The sequence below is a fragment of the Nestor notabilis genome, unplaced genomic scaffold (assembly GCF_000696875.1).
Source record: "Nestor notabilis isolate BGI_N333 unplaced genomic scaffold, ASM69687v1 scaffold1930, whole genome shotgun sequence".
NCBI classification, from domain to species: Eukaryota; Metazoa; Chordata; class Aves; order Psittaciformes; family Psittacidae; genus Nestor; species Nestor notabilis.
This window is the reverse complement of record NW_009911356.1, coordinates 34,021-46,332: the sequence shown is the minus strand read 5'-3', so window position 1 is coordinate 46,332 and position 12,312 is coordinate 34,021. Positions and strand designations below refer to the sequence as shown.

The 12,312-nt window shown below is 38.0% G+C and overlaps 1 protein-coding gene across 1 annotated transcript in view; it reads left to right on the top strand.

Annotated features, from left to right (window-relative positions):
• AGTPBP1 (ATP/GTP binding protein 1) overlaps positions 1-9,388 on the top strand; it is a 45,681-nt gene extending 36,293 nt beyond the window's left edge. Inside the window, exons 24-25 of the mRNA XM_010014201.1 lie at positions 1,327-1,487; positions 9,039-9,388. Coding sequence (XP_010012503.1) covers positions 1,327-1,487; positions 9,039-9,216 — 339 coding nt within the window. The 3' untranslated portion in view covers positions 9,217-9,388. The remainder of the gene's footprint in view (positions 1-1,326; positions 1,488-9,038) is intronic.
• Positions 9,389-12,312: the final 2,924 nt, after the last annotated feature.

The window sequence follows — 12,312 nt, the reverse complement described above, 5'->3', positions numbered from 1 at the left end:
TTGCTGAAAAACGCTTTGTTTATGAAGATTATTAAGGAAAAAAAGAACTCACAAGAGAAATAGAATCAAACTTCCCATTTAACTGTGCAAAACAGAACTACATGAAGAATGTGTGGACTGTACCGTTTCCGGAACAACATAACACTTTTCTTTAAACCTTGCATTTTAAAATACAGTGTCAGTGTGGCAGCTTGTGTGTGTGTTCTTTAGCTTTTAGTTAAAAAAAAAAAAAAAAAAATCCTATTCTGTTCTTTTTGCTTTATGTATTTTCCTGCTTGATGACTTAGGTTACTGCCAATTACTGGTTCTTCTGCTTTCCTGCTTGTTTTATCAAAGCTCCTTTTTAGCTACCCTTTACCTTAAGAGGCTTAGAAGATGTAAACTAAATTTCTTTCAAATTTTTCTGAGATACAGAAGTTGCGAAGAGGAAGATTGAGTTGGGTTGTGACGTTGAATTCTACTGTATACACAGTCAGTACTAGCCAATTCCGTAATTGTTGAGGGTCAATCTAGAATATAATTCTCTTTCCATAGTAGTAGTTGAGGTCAGAGGATCTGTCCCTACACACTGTACTGCTGATAAATGAGAAGTGTAGATTTATATGAAGGGAGGCTTTATCACACATGGAAACTTGGAGAATATTATGTAAGTTGTATCTCCTAAATACTCTTTGCAGAGGAAAATGCCTTGGTATATCATTCAAGTTAGAAAGCAGCTATGGCATTTGATACTTCATATTTATTGTTTTTAATTACCAAATGTGTGAGTAAACACTTCCAGAATTAACACATGTAGCCTCTACATCACAGGAGGGAAAAAGATGTTCGTGTCAAGAGTAACTTTGTTGCCTTAAATAGTCTTATTTGTGTCAAACTTAGCAATGGACTTGATCACAGCTACAGTGTGACTTCACTTCTTCATTCTGATGGAGCCTCTGTTGAACAATGTTGTATTTGAAATTCCTTTTTATAAACTTTGTCTCAGGTTTTTATAATTTATACTTTTAAACTTATGCATGATCTCAGTCTCTCTTCCACTGCCACTAGGTAAAATCATGTTGATATTGATGTGTAGACTAGGAAGTTCCAAAGAAACGTGAATGTGTCCAGAAATGTCTGTTCAGCCTTCGAGAAATCGTGTCGTTATTGTCTGAGTTTTCTCTGATACTTTTGCAATGTGTTTACAGTTCTTATTTGTTCTGTCTTTAGAGCAAGAAAGTGTATTAAATAAGATAACAATATGTGTTTTAAGTAGTAATTCTGCAGTATGTGTGGATCCATCTGTACATACCTATTTTGTATTTTTAAATATTGTTTTTAAATTAGGGATTGCAGATAGGGACAAGAGAACTGGAGGAGATGGGAGCAAAGTTCTGTGTTGGCTTACTGCGTTTAAAAAGAATGTCCTCACCTTTGGAATACAATCTGCCTTCTAGTCTGTTGGATATTGAAAATGAGCTGATGGAGTCAAGCTGTAAAGTGACAAGGTAACACACATTTATTATATTTACTACTCTTACTTATTTTTTTTTTCCCCCAAGGAAAAATTGCACTTTAATTATTACTGGAATGTGGAGACCTGGGAAAGACTGGAGGTTAAGTCTGTCTAGATGATCTTTTACACAGCCCTCTATGACCACGGGGAAGCGTTCCTTTCTCCAGCCTTCTTCTCTTACCTCTGAGCTCTGGAACTCCTGGGAGCCATCCTCAGCAGTAAAGACTGAGGCAAAGAAGGCATTCAGTAGTTCCACTTTCTCTGTGTCCTGTGTTACCAGGACTCCACATTTTCCCTAATTTTCCTTGTGCAGCTGATATACTTGTAGAAGCCCCGCCTTGTTGTCCTTGATGTCCTTTGCCAGGCTCAATTCCATGTGCTCCCTGGCCTTCCTTGTTACGTCACTGCACGCCCTGGTGGTGTCTGTATAGTCCTTTCACTGGGTCTGTCTCTTTTTCCACATCCCATACATTTCTTTCTTGAGCTTAAGATTTACTAGGAGCTCTCTGTTCCTCCATGCAGGGTTCCTGCCCTCTTTGCCTGATTTCGTCATGGGGATACACTGGTCTTGAGCTTGGAGGAAGCGGCGCTTGATTATTGACCAGGTCTCCTGGACTCCCTTCTCTCCTACTACCTCTGTAGCGAGTTTAAAAAAAAAAAAAAGGAGGATGGAGGGGTTAAGCTGTGAATGGTCTTTAACTCTTTTTTTTTTTATTCCTTATGCTGGTTGAAGAGTTGTCCATTAGAATGAATTAATGTAATTATCTGCTTTGCTCTAGAAACTAGTCTCCTGATTGTCCATTTTGGTAGCATACTAGTTTAATGAGCAACACTACAGAGAGATTAGCACAGAAAATCTGATTCCACCCAGTTATGCCAGGGGCTGAGATAGTTGATCATCAGGTAACTGTGGAAGGCAGCTGTCTTATCCTGAATTCCTTGAATAGGAAAACATAGATACAGTCAGTTTTGTCTTACGGACAGGGATCAGCCTAGGGAGGAAAAGAAAATAATTCCTTATGTATTGCTTTATATATGTTGCCAGGGATTCTGAATATGTATTGTCTGAAGGTGATCTGTTTACGATTCTTACAGATATGAGAGGCTTACTGTCTGACAGAAATTTCACTTGTTCTTTGGGTTGAGATGTAAGTGTTGACAAAAGAGACCAAAACTTGAGAAGCGAAGAATGTAATTGCTAAGGAAGTGCATGGATGTTTAAAAAAAGTTGTACGATGCACCTCAGGTAGATACATTCCTTGAAATAAAGGTGAAGAGCAAGAGGCAATGTTTTATACTGTAAAGCTCTTGAGAGAAATCACCAGATAAAATTCCATCTTTATGATAGAGGAAGTCCTACTATGGCAAATAAAATCAATTGTTTTGATTACAGTTTTTCTCACAAGACCCTTATTGAGGGGGGAAAAAAAAAAGAGGAAAAACAAGTGATGGAGAAGGAGGCAAGAACATGATAGCTGCCTTTAAATACGAGAAGACTGATGCAAAGATTCTGTTCTCTCTAGAGCGAACAAGACCAGGATTAATGGCCTTAAATTACAAGGAAAAGTCAGGCTAGGCTTCAGGTAAAAATTCTGTATGGCAAGCAAAATAAAGTTCAGAAATAGTCATCTGGGGAAGCTGCAGAATCTCTACAGGAGACTAAGAATAGTATAGAAATACGAAAAATAGATCAGGCCTTCTGTGGAGAGCTAGAAGCAGCCTCTTGTTTGCAAGGCCTTGTCCCCTTGGAGGACTTCAACTACCATAACATCTGCTGGAAGAAAATCACAGCAGACCATAAGCAATCCAGGACTTTCCTGGATTGAAGATATTGATGACAACTTCTGGACCCAAGTGACACAAGAACCTGCAAGAAGAGGTGCTTTGCTGCGTGTGGTACTCACAAACAAGGATGTGCTGGTTGGGAAGTGAACACAGAAGGCAGTCTTGGCTGATGGAGTTGAGGTTCATGTTCCCAGGAGGAGGGAGCAGGGGAAAGATCACAACCTTGGATTTGAGGAGAGCACATTTTGGTCTCTTCAGGCATCTACTTGGAAAAGTCCCATGGAATAAGACCCTGAATGTGGGGCCCAAGAAAAATGGTGGATAGTCAAGGACTACATCCTGCAAACGATATTCAGGGACCACATCCTTCAGGCCCAAGAGCAGTCTATCCCCATGAGCAGGAACTTAAGCAAAAATGCCAGGAAACCTGCAAGGGGTGAAATAGGAGCTCCTGGCTGAACTTAAACATGTCAAGGAAGTGCCTAGAAGGTGGAAGCAGAGGCACGTAACCTGGGAGAAATATAGAGGCACTGTCTGAGTATGCAGAGACGTGGTTGGGAAAGGTAAAGTCCACCTGGAGTAGAATCTCATATGGGATATCAAAGGCAACAAGCAGGGTTTCTGTAAGTATGAACAGGAGGACTAAGGAAGAGGTGAGCCCACTGCTGAGTGGGGTAGGAGCCCTGCTGACACAGGACATAGAAAAGGCTGAGGTACTGAGTGCCGTTTTCACCTTAGCCTTTGCTAGCAAGACCAATTTTCAGTAATCTAAGGACTCAAGAGACTGGAGAAAGTCTGGAACAGGGAAGACTTACCCCTGGTGTTGTAGCACCAGCTACTAAGAAAGAGAAAAATGACTCTTACAGCTGAACCCTGGAGACGATGGAAGAGGAACAGGTTGGAGAATACTTAAGCAAACTGGACTTACTTAAATTTATAGGTCCTGATGAGATGCACCCAGGAGTGCTAAGGAAGTGCTCTGATGTCAGTGTGGGGCCACTGTCTGCCATCTTTGAATGATCATGGTGGTTGGGGCAGGTGCCTGCAGACTGGAGGAAAGCAAATGTCGTTCCTATATTCAAGAAGAGCAAGAAGGACCTGGGGAACTAAAGGCTGGTTGGCCTCCGCTTGATCCCTGGGAAGATGATGAAACAGCTAATCCTGGAAAGCTTCTTCAGCCACATGAAGGAGGAGGAGATTGTGAATAGTCAACATAGACTCGCTAAGGGAAGTCATGCTTCCTGTTAACCTTCTGCAATGAAACAACTGGCTTGGTAGATGTGGGAAATGAAGTGGAAATTGCCTGCCTTGACTTTAGTAAGCCTAGTGGTACGCTGGGCTTCATTAGGAGTGTAGCCAGCAGTTTGAGGGATGTGATTCTTTCCTCAGCAGTGGGGGTGAGGCCACACCTGGAGTGCTGTGTCCCCTGTACAAGAGGTACTGGAGAGAGTCCAGGGAGGGGCCACTAAAATGATAAAGGGTCTGAAGCATCCCCCATAGTGGGAAGGGCTCAGAGACTATTAAACTGGAGAAGAGAAGGCTCAGTGGGTGTCTTATCAAAGTGTGCAAATACCTGAAGGGAGGTAAATAATACAGAATGTTGTAAAGAATACAAGACCAGGCTCTTTCCAGTGGTGTAACAGGCTAAGAGGCAATGAACACAGACTGTTGAGAAATCTGCATACACTTCACTTTCTGGGCTTCGAGTGCACACTGAAGCCAGTTCATGTTGAGCTTCACATCAGCCTACATCCCCAAGTTCTCCTTATGGCTGCTGTCAATCCAGTCTCTGCACAGCCTGTAGTTGTCCCTCCATTTTAGAGACAAGGGTGTCATGCGGGACAGTGTCAAATGCTATGGATAATGAAAAATCCAATATATCTTTTAAGGGACAAATACAATTGTAATTTTAAAAAAAAAAAGCTAAGAGGTTTATTTTTTTAATATGTTTGGAGGATTGATGTAAATGAGAAAAAACATAGTAAGGTGTTCTCACTAAAAAATAAGAAAAGATGCTTTAGAAAAAGTTTATAGTCATGCCTAAATTTATATACTCAATGGCAGGTGAGCTAGCAAATACTCTTTTTTTTAAATGAAAGGGGAGTTCTTAAAGTTCTTAATAAACATGAAGACCACAGTATTGTATCAGGTATTTAGGAGTTCATCTTTTCACCCATAAAATATTGTTTGAATAGAATCTGCAATCTTCAGGTTTTCTTATAGTATTTTCTTTTAACTGCCATGACTTCAAAGAAAATACAGAGATTATGTCATCCCTTACATTACAGAACTGTAGCTATGTGATAAACAACCTCTGCTAACCTGAGAAAAATAATGGTTTCCTTTTAAAAGGAAAAGCAGGAGGTTTAGCAGTAGAGGAAGAGGGATTATTGAGCAAGTTAATTAGAAACAGCCCAAGGGAAAAGTTAGGAAATTAAAACCCATAGAATCAGCATGATGACAGCTAAAAATACATTGTCACAAGATATGCTGAGGGTGGGGAGCGGCAGGGAGGTGAATAAAGAATCTGATTAAGCGGCAAGAAATATTTTCAGGTGTTTTGATTTCTACATTTCTTGTGACCCAGCTTCAGTAAAACAGTGGAGTAATAATTCCACTTTGCAGATTCATGCTAACCTTTAGAATAAAGGTTGCTGAAAAGTTAAATATCCATGGTTAACGTTTGCTACATCAGAAGAAAACATGCTATGGGAAAGCAAATATACATGAATGGTATGCAACACAGGTTTTTCCTTTGACTGTAGAAAGTACCATTTTCTAAGGAATTAAGAATCAAGAAAGGGAAAGTGAAAAAACTAAATTTAATATATATAATAACAGTATTTGTTTTCAGTAATAAATGACTGAGGAGTTGTGGTGTATTATCCTGGATAGTAGCAGAAAGCTAGGACTATTATGAGGCAGATTTCAGAGCCAGTTTTTACGTTAAAGTTTTATGTAGCTTTGAAAATAAGATCTGTTCGTCTATTCCAGAGGTACTTTTCTTGAATATAAGAAGAAATTCCTTTCTTTTTTTTTTTTTTTATTAAATGGGAAATGTCTGTGAAAATCAACCCTCAGTTTCAGATGAGAGCTTCGAATGTACACATCCCAGAGCAAATGTCTAAAATGTGTTACATCTGACACACTGACTAAGAATGTGCACAGTGGCTGTACTGCTATAAGTCAGGGCATGGCTACATTCTTACACGTACGTGAATAAAGAAAATAAATTTATACAAACATAAATGTATATATATTGAATACATACACCAGTGTGTTTTTCAAGACTATAAAATAGAACATATTACATGGTTTTACAAGCCACTTCAATTAGGTGAACTGTGTGGTTTGCTTGTGTGTCCTGTTCTGCATTTTTTCTTTAAAATAGGTTTTGTTGGTTGCATTTTTTAACTGGATCAACTGTGTGAGTTTAATTTCCAAATAATGACACTTATTAAAGAGTGGATATAATTTTGTAAGAGCTTTACTATTCTATATTATACCTCACTAACATGAATTTTCGTAAGTGCCTACTGTAATCCCATTGTCAGTGGTTAAAAAATATTTGTTATTGACATAGCTCATTGTAGTTTTCTGTTTCAGCATTCAAAATTATTAGTTAATATTGGGCCAACATTCAGATTTAATGGCTCAATTTCCTGTGAATTGAATTACACAGTCTGTCCTGCAATTGCAGCGTGGATTCCTTGCATACAATAGCAAACAAATCAGTATCTGTGTTAACTGATTAGAAGCAGAAGTTGCAAAAAAAATCCGTACTTGTTGGATGTGATACATTTGGTGAAGTTCCTTTCCTGTTGATCTTTAAATAAATTAAGCATTTAAATCTTTTCCCTCTCAACTTTCTTGTTCCTTAGAAGAAGTGTGGGTAGGTGGTGACTCCCTAGGGCAGAACGTGTCATAGGATGGAAGCACAGGAAAATTGTATTGTTTTGCTGGTTCTACCGCAGGTTCTTCATGCAAAGCATGTATCCTTATGGTGTGTTTGGTTCCCCACCCATAAAATGGAATTGCATCTTAGCAAAGATACTGGTTATTTTCCTCACTTTTTGTCTCTCCTAAATGGAAACAAATTTGTTTTAAACATCAGTTCATTATCAACATAGTGGGTTGTTGCCCTAGTTACAGCTTAGATAATCTTTAACAACATTTAGTTTTGTGGAGCATTCCTTATTGCATGGCTTAATGAGTAAGAGCTTGTTTAGTGAGCCATGATGCAGATTGTCTTAAATGTAAATCCAGAGACCATGACCGAGTTGAATTTTTGATAATTTATTTGCTTACCATGTTAGGTTTCTTGTCCTGTTTGGTTTTTTGTAGTTTGTGAGTTTTTTGTTTTTTGGGGTTTTGTTTGGGGTTTTTTGGTGTTTCTTCTTTTTTTTTTTTTTTTTTTTGCTGTGTGCCTGTTTTGGTTTTGTTGGGTTCACCCCCCCCAAACTAGCACTAACAATTCTTATTAATTTTTCTTCTCCCAGTGTTTGATTTAACTGTTAACAACACAAAACATGACAGTCTAGCATGTCACTGAGACTACGCTAGAGGAAGAACACTATGAAATTTATTTATATTGAAAAGAGATTGCACTGCAGATTTCAGGTGGTCCACTTAAGCTCCTATAAAAGGCCTTTAGAAAGAAGCAGTGATTAATTCTTTTAATTATAAAGCCACAGCCAAGCTAGGCTGTTGTGTGACAAAACTCATCAAAATAAATATGCAAGCATTTCTACAAGTTTCCTGTGATCTTTCTCAATACGAATGTTCTCACTGTTTTGTGTGAGTTCTGTATGATTCAATTATTAGGTAAAATTCATTACAAAAACGTTCTTAGGACTTAATCTGAATATAAAATTACTTATGAAATATTTAGGAATACTTAGTGCTTCTAAGCAGTTAGCTTCTTATGTCCCAGGGGAGGTTAGAAAACTGGATCTGGAAAATGCTTTTTTTTCCTTCTTTTTTAATGCTTTTTTCCTCTCCTCTGTGTTAAGGATGTGAGAGGATCAGAAAGTTGTGGTTTAACCTTTCTCCAGTTAACACTGAAGGTGTTAGTCCTCTTATCACTAGTTAAAGGCATAGAGCATTCTGTGGGCAGTAGGTCTGTTCCTTAAATCTGCTGCCTCTGAGTTTCAAGGCTTAACATAAAAATTTCACGTTTTAGCTGTGTGCAAGTGTGTGAGGACCTGATTTAAGTGAAGTGATTCATATGGGAACTTAATCTTGGTTGTAGGCATAAATGTAACTCCTTATTTTGTGATTTCTGATATGTACAATGTAATTGCTCACAGTGCTTTTCAGTAAAATGTGTTTTGATAAAATACAGACATTTCCCAATTGAATTTTTAGATTCTTACCTGTTTTTTAGGGGTTTTCTTATATCTTTCAGTAAGTGCTGTTTCCTTGTATAGTTGTATCCTTCTACAGCTTCTTCTGATCCTGCTATAATTCTGTGAAGTCCTTACAGGCCATTAGCATAGGTCTGTAATATGTAGCTAATTTATTGGAGCACGTTTGGATAATGATTGTGTATGACTGACTAGTTCAGGGTCTTATGAACTCGGTTTTGGCTCCCAGTTGGTTTACGTGCAATTAAAAAATGAATACTACTTCAGTTAAACTGCCTCTTTCCTGCAGTAGTGTTTTGATTATTGTGTATCAGGATATGGACTGGCCATGGTCTGAATCTATGTTCCAAGTAAAACTTTTAACGATTCATGCAACTTCTTGTTCATTCTAGCCCCACTACATACGTTTTGGATGAAGATGAACCTCGCTTCCTTGAAGAAGTTGATTACAGCGCAGAGAGTAATGATGATCAAGACATTGAATTAGCTGATAATGTGGGTGATTATGAGGCAACTAATCAAGAAGATGGACTTTCAGACTCAGATTCAACAAGGATACTCCTTTCTTGAACCAGCTTTGCAGCCGGTAACAGGAAGTTAAGTATCCTGGCTTTCGTAGTCAAATACTTTCTTGCTGTTGTCTACCATGGGGATATACTTAAAGAAACACAGATAACTGGGGCGTGCCTAGCTCAAAGACAGTAAATATTTCTGATAAATTGTCATTTTCTTTATTTAAGGAGTTCTGTGTTTTCTTTTAGCACTGAATAGGTAAACTTATTTACCAGTTCATTTTCTACTAAATATCACCGCGTGGCATTTTGTGTCCTTAAACCCTGTCTTCAGAAAAATGAATTATAATTTATGGTGTGTCAGAGTACAGAAATTTTTTTGTGGTACGGTTGAGTTGCTTCCTGAAAAATACGTATGTACAGATTTTCTAAATTAATCTGTGTATGTGTATGTATATGCGTGTCTGCATACTGAGGTGAAGAGCTTATTTTTCACATTATTTCAAAGATACTCTATTGTGTTTGAGGTAATGTAGTGCCTGCTCTGGAACCATTCGATAATTACTGAATTAAAAATGAAAAAGCGATGTATGAATTGTTGCACTTGTTTCTTGCTTCTGAGGATTATATGGTTTTTCCACAGTACTAGGTGATTTCAGTTTAGGAATTCAGTTTAAGAATTTTGTACACTGATCAATACAGCCTGTGCTTATGAGAACTATACACTGTATAAAATTCAATCCCGTTAAATAGGCATGGTTTAATATGAGGAGGTTTGGGTTTTGTAAGTGTGCATGACTACCAGAACTGGTTAGATAAGTACACTGTTCAGCTACCCAGTTGCTCCATTTTTCTTGTTCAGTATGCATGTACTTAAAAAGCATTCACTTTACTGGGGGCACATTAACTCTATACCAAATTCAAATGCTCTGAGAGGGAAGGCGCATTTTGGTTTGAACATCTTTTGCCTGGTTTCAATCCAGTGTTAACCCTGGATTGAGAAGGATATTGGACTATAACTTCCTGAGGTCTCTTCCAGCCTGAATAATTATTTTGTGATCCTGTATTCTTCATGTTTAAAGTCAAGCTGTCAGGCATGGGATTTACACTTCTTCATCTCCTGTCATCTACCAATTCTCATTGCCTCTTGCCTCTGCTTAGAATAAGATATAACAGAGAAATGAAGTTGTACCCTGTTGTTTACAGAACTGACATGTTTTGCAATGAAATTTTTTTTTTCCCAAATTATTTTTACTTGATGTGACCCAATTGTGGCATACGTTTTTCTGCTGCATGTGCAAGGACTTCAAGAGCACGGAGAATAACACTTCTAAGTTAAAACAGGTTTTTAACTGATGAGAACTTTGTGAATGTTAAAAATCAGACTGTATTTTGGAGGGGAAGTGTGCCTTTGGTAGAAGGATTAAAGAAAGGGAGTTATCGATGATTCTCAATCAGGAGATGGATTTTCACCAGGATCTGCTGTTTCAAATGCAGCATTGTTTGGTGATGCCTGTCCATGTCATCCTAATTCTGAAACTAGGGAAGGGGCTTCAATTCCTTGGATATGCTACTGTATTTTTGTTTAAAGGCTTAAATTTTATTAATATTCATGCAGGTTTGAGATGTAAGGGTATAGCGAAACATTTACATTCTTGTCCCTTTATAAGTTTCTCTCTCTAGTGAAAATTATCATTCCTGTTGTTCTGTGAATTACAGACAGTAAATAAGAAAGCTTATTTAATACCCTGTTGAAGAGGACCCCTCTGCATTGGAACGGTAGAGGAATTTTCATCCTTGAGGATTTATACTTCAGTACCTTACATAAATAATTTTTGCTTAAGTTTTCCTCTAGTTTTCATATGAACCTGCATTAATCCTGGAACACTATTTTCATACTACAGGCAAGACAAGAAATGTACTTCATCCCTTTAAAAAGAATTGTGACTTAGTAGTACAAAACCATGTTTTCATCATGAGTAAATAGGCATGTATGTTCTTCTTATATCTTCTACAGCTTTTAGTCTGTGCAAAGGAGGAGTTATTCATAATTTTTATAATGGCTCAGTTTAATAGGCACTCTCCTAAAACAATAATGTGTTTTTACACTAGATTCTAATGCACTTGTGCATTAGAGTAGATGTATGCGTTTTATTAGATGAGATGTCAGTCTGGCAGGGGTGGGTCTGAGTTTTGACTCAGGAGTGAAGGTTTGCCCTTATGTTACCCACTGTTGGAAATGCAAAGGTCATTATCTCTTACATATTTTGTGGCACTTCTTAATGTGCCTTCCGAAAGGCAGAATCCCCATTCGTGTTCACAGGGGTGACGGTTCAGGGGAAGAACTACTGCAGTGGTAGTGGCTTCAAACTGTTTATATGACTGCTTATACTTCTCTGCTACACGTTGCCATTGTTGCAGTGGTGTAGGCAGACACATACTGGTTTTCCCTGTTAACTGTTTTGGTGGGAAGTCTGGTGTTTAGATGAAAATGGACTAGCTGAGGCTTGAGCACACACTCCATTCTGTTTCTGTGGCATTCATCCAGAATAAATGGGCGGAATGGATAGCAGAGAATGGCAGCTTCTTGAACTGTCACAGATCAGTCACCTAGCATAGCCTGTCCACACAATTGACTGGTTTTATTTTATGCATTGGCAGTCCAGTGTGTTTCTGGTTTTAAATGATGCTCTTACTATAAGCATGACTGATTCTGTATAGGAAGAGAACATATTCTTATATCTTTTTCCAGTAATAACAAGAAATAAGATTATAAACAAGAATTACATCTGTTATTTACTGTCTTGCTTCTAAATAATTGCTGGATGATGAATCACTTTATTCCCTTTCCAGGTATAATTGAAGTTTGCAGTACAAATTTTGGTATTGTGTCTTCACTGGTGACATACCCTGGTGTAATGTAACTTACAGCTAAGACTGCAGTTTGTGCCAAAATCTTGTCTGACTGTTTTTGGAGGTGGATTGCTTTATCAGCCTGACTTATCAGGGAGAACTGGTTTGAATCTCAAATAAGACTACAGTAGCAGTAAACACTGTTCACAAAATGCAAAAAATCAAGGTTTCAGATAGTTTCTGTTGTAATGCTGTGATAGATACAATTGTTACAGTGTTGTTATGCATGGCCCAAATAACA